This window comes from Micromys minutus (assembly GCF_963924665.1).
Source record: "Micromys minutus genome assembly, chromosome: 15".
Taxonomy (NCBI): Eukaryota; Metazoa; Chordata; class Mammalia; order Rodentia; family Muridae; genus Micromys; species Micromys minutus.
The window spans coordinates 49989490-50014635 of NC_137984.1; the positions used below are offsets into that span (position 1 = coordinate 49989490).

At 44.0% G+C, this 25146-nt stretch overlaps 1 protein-coding gene across 1 annotated transcript in view; it reads left to right on the forward strand.

The window, feature by feature from the left end:
- Positions 1–21617, forward strand: part of FOXO1 (forkhead box O1) — a 69655-nt gene extending 48038 nt beyond the window's left edge. The window contains exons 2-3 of the mRNA XM_080929374.1: positions 16687–18036; positions 18608–21617. Coding sequence (XP_080785500.1) covers positions 16687–18024 — 1338 coding nt within the window. The 3' untranslated portion in view covers positions 18025–18036; positions 18608–21617. The remainder of the gene's footprint in view (positions 1–16686; positions 18037–18607) is intronic.
- The last annotated feature ends 3529 nt before the right edge of the window (positions 21618–25146 follow it).

Genomic DNA, 25146 nt, shown 5'->3' on the forward strand with positions numbered 1-25146 from the left:
AACTGTGGGCATGAACTTTTGCTGGAACTTTGTCACAAAGCTGTTTAGAAGGAGAGAGCATCTCCTGTGGGAAGTAGTATGTTTCCTCCTGTTTCTGGCTTTTCTCTGCAGCCTGATGCTCAGTGAGGACCTGCCTGGCAGTATGACTCAGCGCATGTGCACATGAAGCAGTGCTTCACAGAGCGCTGTCACGCTCAGCCTTCAAAGTTGCTGGCCCTGAATCTCTAAGTAGATTTTCATGATTTTATGGATTGTGATCTAGAGTTTCAGCCTGGGGCAGCCCACATTTTTCCATGACCTTCAAGTCTTGGCCACAGTCCGGAAGTCAGGAGAGGTAAATTTATCCATATATGGAAGATTCATCCTGGGATAGAAAGATTCATCCTGGGATAGAAGATTCATGCCTGGGAAGGGAGAGTTGGGAGAGTTCACAATCGCTTAAAGACACAATGAAGGATTTAGTACTTAAATCAGTAGCCAGTCTTAGTTGGTCTCAAACATGGAACTAGTTAAAATTACACAATAAACCAGGCAGGTCAGTGACAGAGTAGCCACGATAGTTTGATAATTAAATATATTCGGCAATTGAAGGTGGGAAGCTGTGGTTAGGCCACTTTCCTGACCCTGTGGGACCCCATAACTAGTTGTCTGCAAAGCTCTAATCTCATGAAAGTTAATTCCACTTCCTTTCCTCAAATATGAATCCCACCCTTAACCTAAGTTGGCTGGGTTTTCAGAAATATAAAGAATTTTGAGTGTTGATGGTAATGCTTGATTTTAAAAAGCAAAAACAAAAACAATCTACTCCTTAATCTTTTCCTGCATTGTGTGTGAAGTGATTGGCTGGGCTCGGACCGGCTCCGGACAGCTTTCTCCTGCACAGGCACAGCCTTACTTTCTGCTGGTTGGCATAAAAGACTGTAATCTTCCCAGACTCTATTGTGAAGTTAGCTCAATGTGTTAAAAGGAAATACTGCATATTAAAAGGAAATACTGCATATTAAAAGGAAAAGCGGGGGAAGAAAATTCCAGGAAATTGAAAGGTGAGGTTGACATTCCACATTCATTAATGTTGCTTCTGGTGTTCTTTCTGAAAACCAGTGGTGACTTCAGAACTAACCGGCTTCCATCCGCAGCCTCCTAATTGAATTTCAAGGATATCCTTTCTTAAACATCTAGTAAATTACCTTCTACTGTTTGATACTGACTAGTAAATAGGACTGTTACCCTCATGCTTCTCAGAGCTGGTGGCCATGTGATTGCTCCTTAGGAATATTCTAGAGTTTCCGTTTCTTCCTTTTGAAGCACAGTCATGTGGAATGGCATGGTCGAGCTGAAAAGAATCTTGGGCACAAAGCTAGTCTAAACATTCGCAAACCTGATGGATATTTAGTACAAATTCCAGGCCTTACTCCACACCAATTGAATCCTAGTATTGGAATGTTTTGAAAGCTGACCATTGCCCAGACTGGTAACCACTCACTCTGAAGTTGAGGGAAAGGAAATTTGACTTGTTCTGTTAGGTAATTGGGTGAGGGGTAGCAGGAGGAGACACTCTTGTGCTGGGGGGAATAGGGTAAGGGTCAGTCCTAGCAAGCTCTAGGTGAGGCCCTGGGTCAGGTGGCATGTATGCTTGGGGTACTGACTATGTAGCGAGTGTGAGTTTGAAGATGGCAGGTAGAGCTCCCGACCCAGAGTAGTGTAGATGTTAGACTTTTGCATACGTGAACTGTGTCGCATTACAGTCTGGGGATGTGCTTAAAGCTTACACAGCGCTGCTTCACCAAGAGAGGAGCAGCTACAATTCCTGCCTTTCGGCTTCATGAAGTACTTCAAACACCCAAAGGCTCGTAAGCCTATATGATTTGTACCCACATTTTGCTCCAAGTTCTGACCAATATTACTGGTCTTCCTCTAAAATAGCCTTCCTATTCTGCAGAGGCCCTAAGACCAGAGCAGAGGTCCCAGGGCTGCTTTCTGAAGCCTGGGCCATGGTTGAGCTGATGGATGTGGGCCCTGAAGTCCTGTGTAAAACTGCCCAGCCTCTTTTAACTCAAAAGGAAAAAAAATGTTACTTAATACAAATCTCATTCAATAATTCAATTTTTTAAAAGAAAAAGCTTTATTTTTAAAAAAATTTCAGGTCCCAAAATCAACAGTAAATGCAGGAAATCAAAGCTATACAGAGTGAAAACCTTTCTAAATTGCAGTGGGGAGGAAGCTTTGAAACTGGGAGAGATGCAGGAAGTAGAGGGGAGTTTGGTGCATTTTTAGTAAAGAGCATTGGCCTTTTTGGGAGAATTGTTAGTTGAATAGTCCAGTATCACTTAAGATATTAATTGGAATTGTTTCTGCTTGCACTGAGTGCAGTTGCTTCACTTTAATCCGAACAGGTGACAGTTAAAATATGTAGCATCAAACAGGAAGCAGATGGGGGCTAATTTAAGTTCTGTTGGTGATGAAAGGACGACTGACCAAGGAGCAGCTGGTTCCCCGGTTTGAGCACAAATCCATGCTGCTGTGTAGGGAAGCCCTCCAGGCTCTGACTCTTGGAGGTCACTGCGTGGGTCTCAGCAGTAACTGGGAAGGCTGTGTGGCTGTGTGCTCACTGTCCCTTTGACGAATTCTCTTTAGAGCTCATGGAGAAGGGATCGCAGCCCAAGATTTCTTGTACTCTTTACCCTGTCTTACCTGATCCACTACCCAGAAAGAAAGTGTCCTATACCCTCCAAGAAAGTGTTCATGGGTTTGGTTTTAAGTGTGGTGTGCCCTAATCTCAGTCTTCTCTTACAGTGGTTTCAAAAGTGTTGGTGTCTTGGCCTGAGCTAAGGCCCGTGTGTACCTAACCAAGCATGTGTGACACTGTGAAGCGTGTGCCCAGTGGCACTATGGCTGAGATGTCAGAGCTCTGGGTCTCGGTTGCAGCTTCTGTCCCCTGCTAGTACTGCCACATAAGCACAAGAAGGAGGGCCTGTGTGCTGTGTGTGCTGTGTGTGCTGTGTGCTGGTACAAACAAGGTGACATGAAGGGAAGGGAGCCTATCCTCCCGTGCGAAATCTTGCCCCAGCACTAATATGTGCCAGTGCTTCTAGGATCCTTTATGTTGCAAATGGGGAGCTAGAAGCTTGGCGAGGAGCCGAGTCTGAGTTTATCTGACATGGGGAGAGTTGTGTATCTACATAAACTTTGCATGAATTTCTTCCTCCTCAGCTTAAGGAGTATCTCTTAGAAAAGTAAAACTCTTAGGATAGAGTTTGCAAAGTCCAGCTTTTTGCTTAATGATGCATACATTTATTCAATTTGGTTTTATGCATGTACAAATTCATGTGTGTTTTACTGTGTTGTGTTTGACAGACACTCTGTTTCGAACGAGTGATTGAGGAAAGCATAGGACTTTTTTGTTGTTTTTTTTTCTACACTGTAGTTTATTCTGTCTATGAAAGTTACACATGAATTACTGTAACTTCCACAACACCAGGACAAACAATAACCCAGAGGTAAACCACATAGTAAAGTCCTCAGTACATTCACACCCAGAGGCCTGTCCCTGCTGAGCTGAGAGGTAAACCACATAGTAAAGTCCTCAGTACATTCACACCCAGAGGCCTGTCCCTGCTGAGGTGAGAGGTGTTTCTGGGCAAGGTGGAGGAACAGGACCAAGGTACGTTGTAGACATCTGTGCAGATGGCAAAGAAGAACTTTATATATATACAGATTTGGGCTAGGGCATGGCTCAGTGAGTTACAGCGGCTACATTGTCAGGCGTGCATTGGATTCCCAAGATGCACATATTGGTATGAGAGGCCTGACTGTCACGGACTGCTTGTCATAGCATGTGCCAAAGACATACAGACAGAATAGAATTAAAAAAATTTTAAAGATAATTTTAAATAATAGTATAATCATAAGTAATTGGCTTGGCAAAACTTGAGTGCTTTTTAATAAAGAATTTGGCTTATTTTCTTACAGTAAATGGTATACAATAGAGATGTCACAGTTGATGCCCACTCTCAGATACACAGAAACTTTGTGGAGCCAGAAGCCCTTTTTGCCCAGTCAGGTTCTTTGTCATTGAGGGGGAAGCCTGCATGTGGGTTCCTTTTCTTCTGGGCTTAATTCTGTGACCCCAGAATCCCATCACTAAACTCTTAATGACATTTTTTTCTCTAAATATTGTCACAGTCATGGCTGTTTTGCTATTTGTACTGGATGTTTAAGATTCTTCATATCATGCTGCCTTTTCAGCCAATCATGTGTTGTTTCCTCCTCCTGTTCCTTCCCATACCAGTCTTAAAGACGCAGAAGAGGATTGGTCTGTTTTTCTGTTAGAGTCATTGGCATTACCTTAGTTTCTCGGGTTTGGAGGACAGATAGCTGGGAGCTCCTTCGCGGTCAGTAGTCAGACATGCTTGCATTGAGTAGATTGTTCTTGTCCACACAGTACTCAGGCTTCTCAGTACCTAGGTCAGGTGTGTGCTTTGGTAAGAAACTTGGGCAGTTCTGAGGTGTCACAGCTGGAGTGGCCCTTCTGTTCCAGGCATACTTGTTGTCATAAATGCCTTTGAAACAGTTGCTTCTATTACAGTTAATACCTCTTATGGGTAGTTAGGGCAGGCAAGAAAGCAAAACACAAGATTAAAAAAATTATCTAAAGTCATGACTACAAAGAAGATAAAGTCAAGGTTAAAGCTCTTAAAAACACTTTTATTAGCAAGTATTAATTATATATATAATGAGTTCTATTATAATATTTTATACATGTACATGATGTATTTTTATCATAATCTGTCTTGATTACCACCTTTCTGTTAGATGTTTTTTTCTTGAGATATGTGCCACTAGATGTTGGTTTTGTAATACAGTAGGTCTAGAAGTGCAGTTAGAGAGACGTGGCTTCTGTGTGTTTGTACTTGCACACACTGGCAGTTTATTAACCTGTCTGACCTCCATGCCTACAAAGCAAAAAGCCATAAATTGTTTAATTTTCTGTTTTGTATGTAAATTAGCACAAAACACTTTCTTAGAAATTTATTTTAAAAATAAAGAAAGCTCCTTCAAGTTAATACCAAAGTAGGCTTCCTTAATGAATCCCTTCCCCACAAAAGGAGCCATTACTTCTGAAGCACATACTAAAGAATGCTAGACCGTGGTGGAAGTGCTAGAGGAGGGACTCTCTTGGTGGTTAAAAGAAGTCTTCTCTGGGAAATGGCGTCAAGAGTGAACTTGCTCACTGCTGGGAGGTGCTTGTCCGTTTGTCCACAGCTGGCCACGGAGAGTGTTTGTCGGTGGCAGCCTCTGCCCCTTATGCTGGAACAGAGAGGAGTTAAATTGAACACACCAACATTCCCAGTCTGTTGCAGATCCAGCATTCTAGGAGCATTTACCAGGTGCGCTAGGTAAAAATACTTAGCAGCACCCCAAGAAACAAAAATGAACCATCACAGTGTAAGAACTGAGTTTGTGTGCCAGATGTTGAGAAAGAAGAATAAAATGTTTGAAAACAGGAGGGAGGTTTTTAAACTTGTTTTCTACAAATAGTCCCCATTCCAGCATCTTACCATCTTAAATGTGAGGGGTAGATAAGGGAAAACAGAGCCGAGTCTCATAAATCCTGAGACAAAAGATGAAGGCCGATTGAACACAACCCACGCCATTTTCAGTTTGTCCTCTTCACCCAGGCTCTCCAACATTCTTAAACCAAAGATGCTTCTCAAGTTGGAGAGAGCTGTTCTTTATTACCGTGGGGTGGGGGATACATGGGGAAGAGCAGAACAGTTTTGGGGACATGGGTTGTCTCCTTCTACAGTGTGGGATCCAGGGGTCAAGCTCGGGTCATTAGGCTTGTAGACCATTGTCTTTGCCCACTGAGCCATCCTACCAAGCAGTTGTGTGGCAGAACTATTCCATTTGTCTGAGGTCTGCATTTCATAGTGCAGGAAGGAAACGCCACTCATGCCTTTTCAGTGCTCATCCTACCCCAGAGTCTAGCCCATCCTTCACACGAGCAATCCACATCACCTGTAGCAGATGTACTAGCAAGAAATCTGTATATCAACATACAGGCCTACATATATTTAAATTTGGATGAAGAAAAATGGCTGGCTGCTCTCCAGGAAGATCTAACTTGTAGGGACGAAGATGGTCTCAGTGGAGGAAGCTTGTAATTGATTTTGGTCATTTACGATTCTATTTAGTATAATATTGGTTGCAGAATTTAAATAAGTTACTTTTCTTGGTAATAAAAGTAACAAAGTGGAGATGAGCATGCTGGTGCCAACTGGCGATTCTAATTCTTAGGAAATAGAATTCCAAGGCCAGGATAGTCTCAAAAAGTTTAACAAAAAAGGCATAAACACATCTTGATACAGTCTCTTATTATGCTTGGGATTGTTAACAGCACTTTTACATCTATGATATACTGACATATATCAGTATACATTGCGTTTCTCTGACATACCGACAGCATACGTGGCCTGAGAACAGTACCTGGCTCAGACTCTCACTGGTACAGACTGATTCATGCTGTGAACTATGTCGCCAAACAAATGGTGGGGGTGGGGGTGAGAGTGAATGAACGTTAAGAACTTCAGAGTATTCTTGACTATAGCTTGGAAAAGATGTTAAAAACTGTTAACAGACAGTATAATTGATAGACGGCCACAGTGGCTCTTATTCTGTTTAATTCAGAGCAGTAGCAGTGAACAGTGGAGTGAAATATACAGGAAACAACTAGGGGGCTGGAGAGATTGCTCAGTGGTTAGAGCACTGACTGCTCTCCCAGAGGTCCCGAGTTCAAATCCCAGCAACCACATGATAGCTCACAACCACCTGTAATGGGATCTGATGCTCTCTTCTGGTGTGTCTGAAGACAGCGAAAGTGTACTTATATGTAGTAAATAAATAAACCTTAAAAAACAACTAGAGTACTCTACTAGTTGTCAGACTGGGGCTGCATGACTTGCACTGGCTGGACTCATCCTGAGGAATGGTCATTCTCCCTTAGCAAGTTCTTCTGAAACAGGCTGGCCTCAAACTCAGAGAGCCTCCTGCCTCTGCCTCCCAAGTACTAGGTTCAAAGGTATGCACCCTCCAGAGGAGGAGAGCGAGGAGCTAGGCGTTCATTTTTTATCATCTTCTTTCTCTGTCAACCCCTCCTAGATCTTACTCATCTTCCTACCCACCCAAATTCATTGTCTTTTGTTTTGTTTTTTTCCCTCATAAGAAGAAGAAAAAAAAAAGGAAAGAAAAATCAAAGCTGAGGAGAATCAATAAGAAATACAACAAAACATGCAAGGGGAAGAAAATATGTAGGTCCACCTTGTGCTGTCCATCCACTCCTGCGCATGGGCCTACCCTGCAGTGTGGTTGGTACACACAGTGATAGTGCATGACCTTGTTCTCTTAATTCATGGTTCTGTTACTCACTCTTTCAAAGACAGTACATTTCAGGCCACAGTGTTGCAGTGGTGAGGTCAGGGCTCCTGGCAGGGCCTGGGGTGGACGAGGACTTTATACCTCCTCACTTTCCCTTATCTCAGCCTGAGGTCTGGATCTGGCCTCAGCATACAGCACCTGGTGTCTTGCTGGCCCTGGGGAAGCTCCTTCCTACCTCCTCTGGGGACAATGTGCCTGACCTGAGAGCAGCTCCACACTCTAGTCACTCCTTTCCTGTTCTAGTTCCAGAGGTAGAAATATTTCTCACACCCTGGTTGCTCACTGTAGAGCAGAACTGGGTCTTAAGGAAGAAGCATGGCCTCCGGTGGCTACCAGAGAATTTAAGGGAGTCAAGGGACCTGTTGGCCTTGAGACCCTTAATGCAAATGGCGTTGTGGAAACTGCTGTTTGCATATAGTGGTGCTAAGGGAGCAACAGCTCCAGGAAGCTGGTTACACCAAAGGCCCACTGGCTTTCCTGTCTGGAAATCTGCAGACTCCCCTGGATTGGGCACATGGTGATGGTGGTGGGGTCTTTTCTTTGGGACTGTTCTGGACCCAAGTAGTTCTGTTAATATTGGGTCAGCCAATGAGTTGTTTTGGTATTTAACTGAGTAGAGACAAAACTTGAGGAGTTTTGGATGCAGGTAGTCCCCAGAAGTGACAGCTTAGCAAGCATGAGGCATTGTTGCCAGAATAACCAAGCCAATGGCAAGATTCACTATACTTCCAGAAGAAAATGATACATTACAGAGAATTCTCAATTAAGCATTATACTTGGAATTTATTATGCTTTTTATTTAATAGATATTATGGTATTAGGATTCTAAAACAGGAAGAAAAAAGAAAGAATGAAAAGAAGCAGCATTTGGCCAGTTCTTAGGAAGCAGACTATGTGTAAAGCATCAGTTCTTCTCAGCTTCTTTCAGATCGCAGTATGTTTAGAATACAATTCTAGACAGTATTATTTTAATCTGCAAACGCTTCGTTGTTCTTACCTCTGAGTTTATATCAATTTATAATATTACAATTATTATAAATAATTTGGGGGCACATACTTTTGACATACACACATGAGCAGCAGAGACGGACCATAGCTGTAACTCTGACAAAGTTTACTTTCGCCTTTCTAACTTCCTAAAAACCTTAACATTGATCTAAGCCTTTCCGCTGTGCTTGCTTTTATACCTAATTCAAGTTCTTTACCGGAAGAAAATAGGTCCTAATGTGCTACTTGGTTTAGATTTTTATTTTGTTTTTGTTTTTAATTCTTGTAGCCAAATAGATAAGGTAGTTAACTACGTTTTAATGCTTTGTGTTTATACAACCATTTTAGATTAGGGGAAAAATGGTATGGCCTGTAAAATAGACAGATTTTCATTAGGAAACAGCAGAATCACTTTAGCTGCAAATGAGATTCCTCTTAATATCCTCCTGCAGTGCCCTGTGTGTTTAAAAGAGCTATTTGCCAAGAGCAACAAAAAGGTTTGTTTTGTGAATAGCCAATCACATGACATTTGAGGTGGAGAGATTGCTGGGGGGGGGGGGGGGGTCGGGGTTTGGGAGCACCAGTTGTTCCCAGTACCTGGGTTCGGTTCCCAGCACACACGGTGTCCCAGCGGCCCACCACCTTCTGGCCTCTGTGGGCACCAGGCACAGACAGGCACAGCGCCATATGCATAAACAGTTTCAATAGCCCGCTGGAAGGATGAGTAGGGAAGGGAAGGTCGGCTGCTGTGGACTTAGTGATGGTCTCTGTGCCTCCCTGGGGACACTGGCACAGTGGAAGGAAGTGAATTAATCCCAGGAGACTAAGCTTCCTTGTGAAACAGTCGTAAACCCATAGATCACTTTAAAAATAATAACAATGGCAAGCTAGAGGAGACCAAGATTTTAGGTCTGTCTACTACAGGACATTATTAATTAGGGTGAACGCTATAAAATCCTGTGGGATTTTGTGACATTTAGGTCAGAGCCTATAGAATATCAAGCAATTTGTTCTCCAGGTTAACAGAGGGTATGGGGCAGTAGTGAGTGCTGGTGGTTGGAGCCTAGGGAAAGGGCCATCCAGAAGAGCTGCTCGCTTCCACTTCGCCTGGATTATGGGCCTATTGGGAGCACTTCATTTTCCCTTTTAGTCTCTGTGAGTGGTGTATACTCTCAAGGCAGGATGGCAGCACCAAGAGACAGGCTTGGGCATGGGCCCTTGTTTGAGACAGACTCTCCTTTTGTTCTGCTGCACTTGGTCAGGCACACAGGTCCATTTTCCTGTGAGAGCGTAGGTGTGCGTGGTTCTGGGGATTCAAACTCGGGTCCTCGTGCTGTGCGTTAGGCACTTACCCCCTGAGCCATCTCCTCAGCCCAGCGAGTCCAGAACACATGAATACCAACAGGTCCTGTCTTTCACAAAACTAGTTTCTTATGATAAAAGACTTTCCTGGGCCACACAGTTAAATTTTATAGCAAAGGGGAAGCACCGCTTATTAAAATTCAGTACCTTCTGAGAAGTGGAAACTTGGCAGAATTACTATCATTTAGCACATTTTTCAAAAAATCCCACCCTGAGCACTTTTTCTCAAACACTAAATGAGATATTAATCTGAATTTAGCTTGTTGACTAAAGAGCCGGTAAGCCATGGACATCTTTATTTTCTGTCTCCGAGCTTTCTTCCTGCTCTTTAAGGTTGTGGCATTTCCATTTTCCATCTTAGTTTTTTATTAGTACAGACACACTTGTTTGTAATTTGTCTCCTCCCCAAACATGCTTGCCTTGCAATTCTTTGTATGTTCATGAATGCTGCATTCCTTTATGCTCTTAGGTGCTCAGCTTGAGTCCCAGAACCCTGCCTAGGGGTCACAAGAAAGTGAAGAAAGGACACACCCAGAAGCAGTGACTGTGGGATCAGGTGGAGCTCTCCAATTTTACCATTATCAGACAACGTGAAGCTTCACTGATAAGTGTTGGTTCATAAAGATTAATTCTTAGACTTCCAAGAAAGCTTTGCCATTCCTCTCTTGCCTGGCCTGAATGGGTAGTGGCTTTGCCCGTTTCCCATAGGCCAGTTGGTCTTGTAGTCCTCGACAGGCAGTGCCTGTGCTCATATTCATTTGCTCAGGATTTCACTAACTCAGGGCTGCCTTAGCTCCCTTCATCCCCCTTTCCTAGTTCTTATGAATCTTCACATTTAGTCAAGGGCAGGTTCAGCGCAGTCTTCACACTAAGGATGGAACATAGCAGCCTCTGTATACCAACAAAAAAGAAAAGGGATGATCTAAAGGGATTACGACCCCAAAGCTCATCAAGGATTGATGATTATTAGCAAGAGAAATGGCCTGATGTTTTCAGGAAGTGTCGATATAATTGGACCATATATTTGCTACCATTATTGAGTTCAACCTGGAGATGGACCCAGATCAGTTCTCAACTCTGGTTTTACTTGAAGACAAAGATATCAAAAATATACCATACACTCCCAGAATTATGTACGGGGAAGAAAACCACAAGGATTGCAGTTCAGCTAGAAGGACATGGAAACAAGCCCGAGGAAACCCGTTAAACAGGAAGTTTGTGATGAATGACTTAATCAAGTTGGAACCATTCATGATGGCTTAAAAATTCCTGTTTATATATTTCTTACTTCCTATAACAAAGTGGCCAGTTTTATTTCCCTCTGTTTGTGTCAAGTGATACCCCAGCCCTTCCATGCATAAATACTACCTCTCTCTACCCTGTGTTGTCCCCTGATAGCCATTGGCAGGTTTATAGCCAATACGCATTGAGACTGACTGACTGATTCCAGGACCACCACCTAGGGTTCCACCTCATCAGGCATCTCCCAGGTGGTGGAGACTCCCCCCCTCCCCCCACCCATGAGTCCCCTGGCCTCTTTCTCTTTGATGCTGTTTTGCAAGACAACTGAATCGTCCCCATCCTGTGCTTAGTGGAAGATTACTTCAGAGGAATTCTCTTTACTCTGGAATGATTTGAATAAGATGAAGCACTTTAGAGCAAAATGTGAATCCATAGCCATTTGGTAATCTACAGGCTACATGTTACATGGCCCAGAAAGAGTGTCATGTCTTAGAGTGTAGACCAGATGAATTGGTTTGTGTTAGAACTTTAGGACAGCTTTGAGATCACCAGAGAAGTGCCAAGAATTTAGTGTGGACAGATTATAGTGTAGGTGGTATTCAGGTGAGAATAGGGCTCTGAAAAATGAAATCATCTTTATGGAAAGGCATGGATTAACTGTCCATGGCAAGTCTTCTGTTACAACATGTTTTTGAGTCAAATTATATGCACACTATTAACAATTTATGTCTCTAAACACACAAACTGTTGAGTAAATGTTATATGGTTTCCTTCTCACAAGCACACTGGACTGTTTTAAGTCTTTTATTAGTAGTTCCAATCGGAACTCTATTAAATAGTGGGTTTTGCTACTTTGAGACTTCGGTGTGTTTTCACTTGGGGAAGCGCAGGAAAGGAAGCACGAGGAAGATCGATGCTTGCTGGATATCTGTAACAGCTGTGCACAATTACAGAGTTCAGAAACGAGGGGAAATACTTTGGGAAAACCTAGTTTGTCTAGCATTTTTAAAAGAATTTCCCAAATGTCTACAACAGGAAGCTCTTTAGTCATATGCTCCAGTCTCTGAACATGAGGTTCTTGGGTGGGTTATCCCGCCACCTATGCAGCAGGTGGTACTTGTCGGCAAATGAGGGTCTGTGGGAACCATCTCCTTTCCTTGCAAGTCCACATAGCCTCCTTACGTAGGTAATGCACACCTGAAACTCAGTGTAGCTGCTGTGGTTTCTGTCATAGAGAAGAACCCACTGGGAAGCAAGTCAGATTGTGTATTAGCCATGAAGGCAAACTATGGTTATTTATATACAAAGAGGTCATTTTGCCAGCCTGCAGCAGTGTTGTAGGTAAGAGTCACAAATCACAAGGCCTTGCCTGGCTTCTATCTAATGGGAGGGGGCTTCTTTCTGGTTTAGTTTCCCCCTTCTGAAGTGGGGCCAGTAACATCTGTCTGCATGTAGACTTTCCCGCAGGGTTATAAGGAATGAGATGTAGCTACAACAGTAGTACATCTCAACTCTAAAGGAAGGGCTATCAGGTACAAAGGCCAGGATTCCATGGGCAAGATGCAGTCAGCATAAATTGCTGCCTGGTGGTTATTACTGTTTGAAAAGAAAGACCAAGGTTGCACTTAGAATAGAAAAGTAGAAAGAAATAAGAAATGTAAAAAGACCCTGGCTAGCAGGTAGTGGCCTTCACACAGGCTGAGAAACAAGCTCAGATGCTCAAGTGTGGCTCAGGTCAAACCCTAGGGTCGTGAGATCCAGGAGCCTGAAAATCAGGATGAAGAGAGATGTCTAGGAAGCACCAGATCTACCAGTAGTGACAGGAACCGGAACTAGTAAACAGTGGGGAGGGCGGTTTTTTTCAAGACTTTGGGGATGATGAGAGGCATGCAGGAGTCAAGTTTGATTGACTCGTGGCTGGTTGCCCACCTCTGAATTTTGTTGGAGATTCAGCATTCATAAGTGGTTTCCTTTGCTTTGTTTTGTTTTTAAAGCCCATACCCTTTTTGATAGGGCTTCAAGTTGTTTATGCAGTTCAGATATTGTGTATGTTCTATAGCACATTGTTGCACATATAGAGTGTGAGTGTGTGTGTGTGTGATTTAAAACTTGAAAGTAGATGCAAGTTTTATAGACATAGATTCTGCACTTCAGTGACTGCCCAATGATGACTTGACTGAGAGGATAAAGACATCTTGGTTGGGAGGACAAGGAACAAAATGGCCCTGTCCCGTGTCTCCAGGTCTCTCCTCCTTCCTTCTAGCATTTCCCACCCTGGGATAGTACAGTATAGCTCAGTGAGACGGCTGGTTATGGTCATTGAAGCAGCTCTGCTCTGGCCAGCAAGGACTGTAGAAAACTGACTATAGTGTTTGAATTTAGTCCTGAGACTGTGTGTGTTGAAAGTCCACTGGACCCTTCCTTGACACCAGTCGGCTGTTTGCAGGAAATAACATGAATGCCTTGTGCTAGTTGAAACACTGGAATCTGGTTATCTTACATGTATGTACAAGTACAAAACACGTTATTCTACAGATGCTGGTGTCCAAGTGGTGTTTCTAACTTCATTCATATTGATGGACAAGCATTTTTACATGTGCTTCCTTGTTAAGTATGTTGGCCTGTCCTTGAGATAGAAGCTGGGAAGGAAGTTGACATCCTCTGTGAGGATCATCTATTGGTTTGTCAAATGACTCCTTACTTATTCCCTTCCTTTCACAAACCTCTGGAGATAGCCTGTGACTCCATTTCTTCCTGCTCCTTTCCTTACCATGAGCTGTTGTAACTTGAAACATGAATGGATGCCTAAGAGATGTACACTAGGTCATATCTTCCCTGTAATGTTTTTGGGGTGTCAGTCAGCTGGAGGTTAAAAACGTAAGTTTAATCTGTGTTTAAGTAACTCGGAGTCTGGTCTTTAGGTAAGTGTGCACGCTTGCTTCATTCCCCCACTTCCTCTCAGAACTGTTGGGAGAGAATGTTGAGAGCACCACGTCTCACAGCTGTATGCTGCAGGCAGCTCTCAGAGAGGATTGTGGTCCTGGCACCTCAAGCCCGCCCCTCTTTAGTATCCCACTGGCTACATGAAAAACAGGAATTTATGTAACAAGCCCTGCACAGCAAACATTTTCCTGTTGTGGGGGTGGGTGGGTAATTGTTGGCAAAGTTAGTATACAGTTCTATTACTCAGAGTGACCTGAAATGTCCTCAGAAAAATATGTAGTGTGATATTTTGATAAGTAAAGGATTGCTATTGCAAAAACAACAAAACACCAACAAGCAGAAGTCTAAGCATTTAGTGGATACTAACTCTGAAATCAGTGAACTATTTTTAAACTTTTGAGGAGATTATGTCTTCTGTCCTGCTGAAAATGCCCTTCCCCCGTGTGTGCTTACCATGGTCTGGCAGAACCATCCTGGGCTTACAGAGCTGTACCCCTTCCCCAGGAAGCTGGTCTCTGGAAGGATCTCCTCCCCTGTGGTCTCTTTATGAACTGATTGGGACAGGCCCAGTCAGGCTTCCTCTCTCCTAGAGGTTTTATCAGCGCGTATCTGTGAGTCTATTGTGTTTAAAGAACAGAATTGTCCTGATGAATCCCGTGCAAATGCCCAGACTCCCAGCATGGCTTTGGGGAAGGCAGTTACAGGGCTGGCTGCTTTCCAGGCCTGCCTGGGCAGGCTGCTTCTCTTAAGGGGGAATTGGGAATTCTGGTGACTGGTGTTGGTGGACACAGCAGCCAAAGCTGTATCTCTGGGTGGGGGTGGGGTGGGAGACAGTGACAGGAAGGTGGAGACACAGTATGTTTTTGAAAATAAATGGGATTGAGATAAAACGTAGAAGAAGTGTATTCCTTAACCTTTCAGGAGATAGTTGGAGTTCAAGACCTGCTCCTCCTAACACGCCCAAAGTTGACATAGATCGTAAGTGGGAGAACAGAATGAAGCCCCAAGAGAGACTACCACTGCCACATGTCTGCATACCTGCCTGGCATCCAGCCAGAAAGCTGCTGTTGGGCATGTCTGGTCCGCCTTCTCCGTGCACCCTGGCAGAAGGACTTACCATTCAGCTCTTGTGTTGCAATCCTTGGATGGAATGTAGTGCAGAATGCATTTTGAAATACGTGTTTCTAAGCTCTCCTGGGCCTCTCTGTCTGACTTCTGTCTTTTTAGAAAGTGAGATTAGCACTACACTCATTTTGTTTTCCATCTCTTGTTGAGAAAAGGCACAAATGTGCTCAGGGTCTTGAAGAAGTGTGAGCCTGTATATTGTTCTGTTCTGGTACAATGGCTGGCACTCTGAGCACCTTCATTCCCTGTCAACAACATGAGGATGTGGGCGTTGTGGCTGCCTCCTTGGGTGACCACAAATCTAGTTAGAGTCTTTTTGTGGTCCAAAAGGGGTCACAGAGTATTTGGGCAAGTAAGCCTTGTACTTGGTTAGCACAGAAGGCCAAAAGGTGGAGAAGCCAGGTGTGTAGCTCTGCCCTGGAGATTGTGAGATCCAGAATGCTGTCCCTGGACTTGGCATCAGGTCCCTGCAGACCTGCCAGGTGAGTGTGTAGCAACTGTGCGGGGGCAGAAAGCTTAAGACAGGTGCCTCTCTGGCCTAAGTGTTCTTCATGTTCCCAAATTTGTGCCACACGATCCCCCAAATGTCAGAAGTCACACTGGGGTTTCCTTGTCATCTAAGGACTAAGAGACTGACCTATATTTTCCTCCTGTGTATTTGCAATTCACATACATTTGTTTTGGCTTTTTTATACTATCCTGTCTGCACCTACGTCCACTGGGAGCAGGAGGGCTTCACTTACGGGAACTTTGATCCTGCCTCCCTAGACTCTGGGCCGCGTACTTTCTACAGTCCTGAGTTAGTGGTTTGGTTAGAGCACAGAAGTTCTCAACTTTGAATGCATTTTATGGGAAGTTAACGTTTTTTAAGCTTTTTAAAATATTTATTTGTATTTGCCTGATGCAAGGACTCTGATTATAGGTCTTAACTTTTGGGAGAAATCTATCTACCTATTTATTTATTTAGGAGGTGAGACTCACTCAAAATCTTCCTGCCTTTTTCTCCTGCAAGCTGAGATTCTAGGTGGATGTTGTGTGTTGCTGTGGTGTTTTTGTTGCGTAGGGACAGATCCTGCTTCAGCGCCCTTTCATCGCCCTGGGGCTCAGTGACCAAGAATGCTGCTCTGTGGAGACGATGCTCATTTCACCGGGAAAACTGGGAATTACTTTGTTTTTGAGTCAGGGTCAAAAATTGTATAAAAGAAATATATGTAAATCAACGTGCGTGTATGAAAGAATATAAACTATTGAGCTTATATCTTTAGAGAAGTGCCTTGTTTTTAGATGCTATTTTTCCTACACCAATTTGAGATTTTATAGTGAGTTTATTACTACTGTGTAGAGCCAGTGAGGTGTATAAGTTCAATCCTCAGAACTCATGTAAAGGTGGAAGGTAAAAAGAGACTCCAAAGTTGTCTTCTGGCCTCCACACCTGTACTCTGGCATGAAGTACTGTGGTACGTTTGCCCTCCACACAACGGAGCGCTGTTGGGCTGCTGAGATTGGACGGACCCTGTGTGTATGATCTACGGTGAGCCGTGAGTTCTCCTGGGGGAAGTGCTGTCGTTCTCACATTACTGTTTTGCTTTACAGAATTCAATTCGCCACAATCTGTCCCTACACAGCAAGTTTATTCGAGTACAGAATGAAGGAACCGGAAAAAGTTCTTGGTGGATGCTCAACCCAGAGGGAGGCAAGAGTGGAAAATCACCCCGGAGAAGAGCGGCGTCCATGGACAACAACAGTAAATTTGCTAAGAGCCGAGGACGGGCTGCTAAGAAAAAAGCATCTCTGCAGTCCGGGCAAGAGGGTCCTGGAGACAGTCCTGGGTCTCAGTTTTCTAAGTGGCCTGCGAGCCCCGGGTCCCACAGCAATGATGACTTTGATAACTGGAGTACGTTTCGTCCTCGAACCAGCTCAAATGCTAGCACCATCAGTGGGAGACTTTCTCCCATCATGACGGAACAGGATGATCTGGGAGAGGGGGATGTGCACTCCCTGGTATATCCACCCTCCGCTGCCAAGATGGCTTCTACACTGCCCAGCCTGTCTGAAATCAGCAATCCAGAAAACATGGAGAACCTTCTGGATAATCTCAATCTTCTCTCTTCCCCAACATCTTTAACTGTGTCAACCCAGTCCTCGCCCGGCAGCATGATGCAGCAGACACCTTGCTATTCGTTTGCACCGCCAAACACCAGTCTGAACTCACCCAGCCCAAACTACTCAAAGTACACATACGGCCAATCCAGCATGAGCCCTTTGCCCCAGATGCCCATGCAGACACTTCAGGACAGCAAATCGAGTTACGGAGGATTGAACCAGTATAACTGTGCCCCCGGACTCTTGAAGGAGTTGCTGACTTCTGACTCTCCTCCCCACAATGACATCATGTCACCAGTTGATCCTGGAGTGGCCCAACCCAACAGTCGGGTCCTGGGCCAAAATGTATTGATGGGCCCTAATTCAGTCATGCCAGCCTATGGCAGCCAGGCATCTCATAACAAAATGATGAATCCCAGTTCCCACACTCACCCTGGACACGCACAGCAAACGTCTTCAGTCAATGGCCGTGCCCTACCCCATGTGGTGAACACCATGCCTCACACATCTGCCATGAACCGCTTGACCCCAGTGAAGACACCGTTACAAGTGCCTCTGTCCCACCCCATGCAGATGAGTGCCCTGGGCAGCTACTCCTCAGTGAGCAGCTGCAATGGCTATGGTAGGATGGGTGTCCTCCACCAGGAGAAGCTCCCGAGTGACTTGGATGGCATGTTTATTGAGCGCTTGGACTGTGACATGGAGTCCATCATTCGGAATGACCTCATGGATGGAGATACCTTGGATTTTAACTTTGATAATGTGTTGCCCAACCAAAGCTTCCCACACAGTGTCAAGACTACAACACACAGCTGGGTGTCAGGCTGAGTTAGTAAGCAGGTAAGTTTATTCACTCCTATATCAAAAAGCCCTTTGAAAAAGGGACGCAGTACCATGTGTCTTCCATGTGAAAACTTAATTAAAGACAGGGTCTTATATAGCCAGCATCCCTGCCATGCCTGGCTTACTTACATGGTGCCAGGATCTAACCCAGGGCTGCACTCTGACTGATCTACACCCAGGGTTGTGTTAGGCTTTGTTCTAATGTCACCTGGTTGTGCATTGCTGAGAAGCACCTGTTACTATCCACTGTCCACCTCTCCCTCCCTCCATTTGTCTGTCTGTCTTTTGAGGTTAAGATAGAGTGCAGATTCCTTTAGCAGTTTTTGAGACTTTCTTTTCACTGTTGGATAGCTCATTCTTTCCACCATCTCTTAAATAAATGAACACATTTGATACAAATCAGATGCCAGAGGTCTTTTTCTTTTCTCCCAATTTTTCAATAAAGAAGAAATGTACATGTCGAATGATTTGGAGCTGTTTGAGATAGCTGTACTCCCCCACCCCAGCTTGACTAAGTACAGTTGAACTGAATGTGACTATCTTTATTATGTGTGTTTTTCCCCCTTAGGCTACATTTAAAAGTCCTTCAGATTGTCTGACCGCAGGAACTGAGGAGCAGTCCAAAGATGCCCTTCACCCCACCTTTTAGTTTTCTTGATTAAAAAAAAAAATGAAAAAGAAAAATCCTTTTTTCCTTTCGTCAGACTTGGCAGCAGAAACACTTTCCTGTGCAGGATGTTTGCCCAGCGTTCGCAGGTTATGTGCTCCTGTAGATAAGGACTATGCCATTGGGAATCATTACAATGAAGTGCCAAACTCACTGCACCATGTAATTGCAGAAAAGACTTTCTTCAGATCCTGGTGTGCTTTCAAGTTTTGTATATATGCAGTAGATACAGAATTGTATTTGTGTGTTTTTTGATATCTGCTTGGTCCAAGGAAAGTTTATACTCTTTTGTAATACTGTGATGGTCTCATGTACTACCTGTGTTCTGCTAACGTGCTGAATCATGAGCTAAGATCTCCGTTCTACACCTCTGCTGAATGACTGAACTGTTCATCTTGCCAGGGATTCGTATGAGAACCAAGTAGCCGGTGATCAATCTGCTGAATTAATGGACTTGTCAAACTTTGGGGCAGAAGAAGTTTAAGTGCCAGCTTTGTGCAGGTCTTTTCTATTATTTTTGTTGTTTATTTTGTTATTTGCAAATTTGTACAAACACCTTAAAATGGTTCTAATTTCCAGATAAATGACTTTTGATGTTATTGTTAGGACTCAACATTTTTTGGAATAGATACTGAACTGTAATGTTTTCTTAAAACTAGAGTCTACTTTGTTACATTGTCTGCTTACAAATTTGTGAAATCAGAGGTATTTGGGGACATTCATAATTTTCATTTTGTATTTCTAACTGGATTAGTACTAATTTTATACGTGCTCAACTGGTTTGTACACTTTGGGACGCTACCTGATGATGTTTCTGACTAATCTTAAATAATTGTAATTAGTACTTGCATACTCAACATTTCTGGCCGTTTGGGCAGGAAAGTGATGTATAGTTACAGACACTTTGTTTTGTGTGTAGATTTATGTGTGTATTTTAAAGAGGTCTCACCTGCTTCTATTACCCTGTGAACTGTGTAAGCACATAGCACCAAGTCTTCAGATAGATGCCCCGTGTCATGCTGTCACAGTTCCCTAGGGAAGACTCCTGTCTGTCGCTCAGGAAAGGGGAACTTTATCTAACTGGGGTTCTCCTCATACTCCGAGCTCTTGGCTTGTGTCCTGAAGAATCATGTCACTTGCTTCTCAGTCTCCACCTCTGTTCTCTCTGGCCCTGAACAGTGTGAGTCTAAGGAGGAAGTTTGCAAAGACTTCAGTGATTTACAGTGCTCTGTGTTCTTAAGTATAGGCAGTGGCAGAGTTAGTTAAGAATTGAGACAGTAAACTTGAAAAACATCCAGCTATAAATGTACTTTTATTTTGAAATCCTTAGCTTAAGAATTGGAGAGTTTTTTTCCAAACTTGAGCAGCCTAACCTGTGTCTCAAACGTTAAATTTTTATACTTTCTATTTACCTGAAATTCTACCAGACCAGGATAATAGGTTTTGACTCCCATTCCGTCCATCGGCATTTCAGAGTCATTGAATACCTGAATCTCGCACAATTTGAGGAACAGATGTACCACAGCGTCCCTCTTTGCCTTCTGGAGAAGGCCTGGTTTCCATGTAGAAGCTCAAATTGCACTTATTGGGTTTTTTGTTTTGTTTTTTTTAGTTAACTTATCTCTCCCTTTGTTCTCTGTGCGTGTGTGTGCGCGCGTGCATGCATGTTAACGTCTCTGGTTTTCACAGTTGGCCAGCTGTGTCATAAGCTTCCCACCATGACTTTTACTATCTTAAACATGTATTGAACCACTGCTCCTCTGACCACCTTCGTTTGGGCACTCCAAAACAGGGCTTATCTTAGAAATAATTCCTCCAAGCAAATCGTACAGAGTGGAAATTAATTTCCTGGTGTCAAAGAACTTGGTCTCCCTTTCTTCCTCTGTCTGCCATGTCTTACCGTGCACGTAATCATCCAACAGAGGCAGCACAGCCTTCTCCAGTGCTCAGCTTGCTGGACGCCACCGAGGGACATGGAGCTGTTTCTTCCTTCGGAAGCTGTAAATTTCAACAGCATATCCCCCTCCCCCTTTTTTTCTTTTTCTTTTTTTCTTTTTTTTTTTTTTTTTTTTTTTTTTGGTGTTAAGATCCTGGTAGTTGCCTGGGGCACATCGAAGTCCAGGAAAGGCTTCTTATCTGTTTTGAAAACAAACCTTAAACATGTGACCTCTGAGAGTCCTTTTCTGTGAGAATGTTCACTTTCTGGTATATTATTGTACATGATTGCTCTGTGAAAAGTCTTTACCTATGCAGCCTTGTTTGATTTATTTCCTTTGGTTTGTACTGTTGTTAAGAGCATATTGTATTATAGAGCTATTTGGATATTTTAAATATAAAGATGTATTGTTCCCATAATATAGATGTATGGAATATATTTAGGTGATAGATGTCCGACTCGGAAAGTTCTGTCTGGACAAACTGAGTCTAAGTTACTTAGCAAATATTATATCCTGGTGAGCAGTAAACCCTGGAACCTAACAGAAAGACGATAAAGTCAAGTAAAATGGAAACAGTTCCCCAAAGGTGTACAACTGGAAATTGTTCAACTATTGTTAATATATGGTTCTTATCCCCCCCCCCCCAGTACCCCTGAAGTTCTTAGCTTCAGCTCTTAAAAGTTAGTGATTTCAAGTGGAAAGCTTCTCTGTGGTTTCAGCTGGGGAGTGATCGTTCAGTAGAGTGTGCATTGTGCTTTATATAAACAAAACAGCCTGGCTCCGTGGCTAGGGATAGCCAGCCTTGTAAGTCCATCAGGATATAGCCCCACCCGCTTACACACTTGACCACCGGAGTTGAGTAACAGTGCAGACGCCTCGTTCCTGTTCCAATACTGAGAAGTGCCTGATGATGATGTACTTACAGATACAAGAACAATCCTTACCATAAATTGTATAAAGCCATAAATGTACATAAATTATCTTCAAGTGGCTTGGTGTGTTTCTTTCCTTAGTGTTAATGTGTCAGCCCCAGTGCTAATGATGTATTCGGCTGTGTATTCAGTAGTCAGAGACAGGTGGATCTCTGAGTTGGAGGCCAGCCTGAAGAGAACTTATCTCAAACAAACTGTCTGGACTTTTTTACTCGTGGGATATCTGGAACCCCATTTAGGCCAGAAATTATAAGCATAAAATCTTGTTCAGTACCAGACTGAAAGCAAACTAGGGCGGGACAAAACCAGGTTCGTGGTTAGTGTAAAAGTGGGGTGACGGGACTGACATGATGGCCTTCCGAGGCCAGAGAGGCTCTCGGTGGCTGCAGAGAGGAGAGGTGTCTGAGTATTTGCTCTTGCCAAAAGTTGCCTGAGAAATGATTCTGTTGTCATAGTTAGGACTGTTGTAAACTTGTTTCCTTCTACCAGACAAGCAGGCGAGTTAAAGTAACAACGAAATGGGGAATTGTAGTGTTTTATTATTATATGGCAGAAGGGCAGTCAGCTTGGGGTGCCTCCTCCTTCTGTCTCTCACAGCAGAACCTTTACATAGAGAACGTATCCAAAAGCCCAGCAAATAACCCAAAATTAAAGGACAAACCCTGAGGCTCATGCACGCAGTTTTGAAGCCTTCGTTCTGGTCCCAATGTAGAATTCCTTGGTTGGTATACACTAACCTAACTAAGACCTGCTGGCTCCATTCCCGAAGTCATTTCTTGATACATGGTTGAAGATGCAGGATTTTCAATAGCATTTGAGTCCTGCTGTGGGTTAGAGGTGATTGAGGTTGTGTCTTAACTTGAGGACCAGCTATTCTACAGTCTTAGTCTTGGCTGCTGTTTCTCCATAGCTGGAACAACCTGTCAGTGGTGGAACTAGTTCATCTTACAGTGGTTGATAGGGTTGGATTAGAGGGCTGACCCCCAAGAGCCGTACTAAGAACCAGTCTCTGAAACATACACCGTCAAACGCACTAACCCTTGTATCTTTTAACAGTGCTCAAGGCAGGCTTGTGGCTCTATAACTGGGATGTGGTGACATCGTAGAAGGGTTGTGTGCACAGAGTCATACTCAGGAAACCAGGCATTAAAGGGAGTCACCATAATGAAAGCTGAGGCCCGAGGATCCTTCTAGCTCACAGTGTTGTGCATCTAGGAGTTGAGGTGGATCTTGCTGTGCAGACCATGCTGTGCTTGAGCCTCCTGACTCTGAGCTCACAGGACTTTCAACTCAAGTCAGCAAAGGGTGTCTGTGTTGGTGCCCAAGGAAGTGCACCCAAATGTTCCTCATAGACGGGTGCCATGAACGTGTTCACATGCCCCAGAAGCTGCTAAGTGAAGAGCTCTGACAGACTAAGGTCTCCAGGAAGAAAGAGGGCACCTTTGCAGCAGGCCTGTTTGTTTCCTTCCGGTATTTGAGAGATGTAACATAGGCTAGCTTAGAAGCCACGATTCTCCTGCTTCAGCCTCCTGGGTGTTGGGGTTACAGGAGCACCCCACTATACCACCACTTACACTTTACATTTTCCATAAGCTCCTGATTTTAGACAGCAGCTTTCTGAATCCTCTAAAGTGTATAAAGTTACTCCGAAATTTTGTTGCTGAAATACAGTGACAAGCTTTTGGCTCAGCAGTTTGAGAAATTCCTCTCGTGGTGACAAGGGTCGTTAGGACAGGTGAGAAGAATGCCTGACCATGCTGCTGTTCCCCTATCACGTGCTCTGGATCCTCTGCTCGTGAGGTGGCTGTCCAGAGCAGTCTTCTTCCTCTAATGGTTCTCACACAGCCAGAGAGCTGTTCTGCAGTGATCTTGACTGGATCTCCACCCAGGCTCAGTACTAAATGATAGCCAAGCCTATCCTAAGTGATTGGAACTTCAGTCACAGGCTCAGTACTAAATGACAGCCAAGCCTATCCTAAGTGATTGGAACTTCAGTCACACGGACGGAGAATTACTACCACTGTAAACCGTTTGGGGCTCTGAGGGTTGCTAGAGTTTCTGTATCGTTAATTTTTTTGAAATTTCTGCCTAAATGAGTTGACCGTAGATGAGCTGGCTGTTCAAGAGTACGCATTTTACTGAACCATTTTAAACCAGTTTTCAAACTGATGAACTGTGAGACGGGTCTGTTTGCACTTCAGACCTGGTGTTAAATACGCCACAAGTGCTGTTACTCTGGATACACTTGGAGCCTCTTTGTACACTTGGGTGGTTATTTCCTGAGGATAGGTCACCTGCCTCAGGTTTGCTGTGAAGACTAACTGGTGAGGTCATGTCTTCCAGACACTTCCTGTGTCGGGAAGGAAAGACTGCATGGTTGTTTTCTTAGCTTAGGTCATGGTAGACTTTGGGGGATGTTTCTTTAGGGGGGCCCTGGGATCCTTTGCATCTCCCCACATTTTAAGTGGGGAAAATTGACTGGTTTATTGGTTCATGTCTAGTGTTTTCTTTGTTCTCATTTGCTGCCTCTATCTTTTGTGTAAACAGTTTCTGAGACCCATACTTCAGGACAGTTTAACAGCCTTAGGACCTCTAGAAGTACCTGTTTTAAAAAAAAATTAAATCTATTACATCACAATCATGAAGTAGAGGCATTTGTTTCCCAAAAGGCTCCTCACCATGGGCTTTTGAGAGCCACTTGGGCCTCCTGGGCCTCCGTGGTTTTGCCTTCAGTCCAGTCTATAGAGTAGGCTCAGGATTCCCATCCCTGTGTGCTCTCTTCCAGTAATTCTTCAGCATAGTGGAGAACCAGAAGAGAGAAAGACTTAGGGTCACTATAGGCTGTTGGAATCAATGCACCTTCCCAAAAACAGACTGCCAGACTTGGGAATTTTGCAAGCTAATTTTAAATACTCAAGATTCTCCACAATTTAGTTGTATACACTTACTATCAGTTCACCTGCAATGCCGGCTAGAACAGGGCTGAGGCGAGCTTAGGGCCAGCCTGGGCTATGATGTGGCCCTGCCTCCAACAACAAAACCCAAAGCTCATTCCCACAAAACCTGGATCGATGGACGACTTTTCATTGAAGAGTGTTGGTTACTTCTAAGTTCTCTTGAGTCCTCTGTGTTCCTGTCGTATAATGAGCACATACGTGAGGGCATGCCTGGTTCCACAGAGAAGATCATGAAGCCTTTGCCTGCACATCACTGAGTGGATATGAAGGTACTGGAAGACCAGTGGTTTGGGTGGCACTGGGTTGGGAGAATGGGGATGAGGGCTAAGGACTGGAGGCAGGGTGCAGAGCCTGGTTGAGGTATACAGAGTTCCACCATGCATCTACAGGTTAGATGGTGGTAAGGCCTCAAGACTTCCCGTCGTTGGCTCATTAGATCTCAGAACCAACCAATGGGTGGAGAGTGTCCTTCCTGGTACCAGAGCCTCATGAAATTGCAGAGCAGTGACTGGGAAAGCTGTAAGTGCAGTAGCTAGTTGATACAGGCATCAGACACAGCCTTACTGTCTTTGAAAGTGGGATACTGGAGGGGGTGGCAGTTCGGTGGCTGGAAC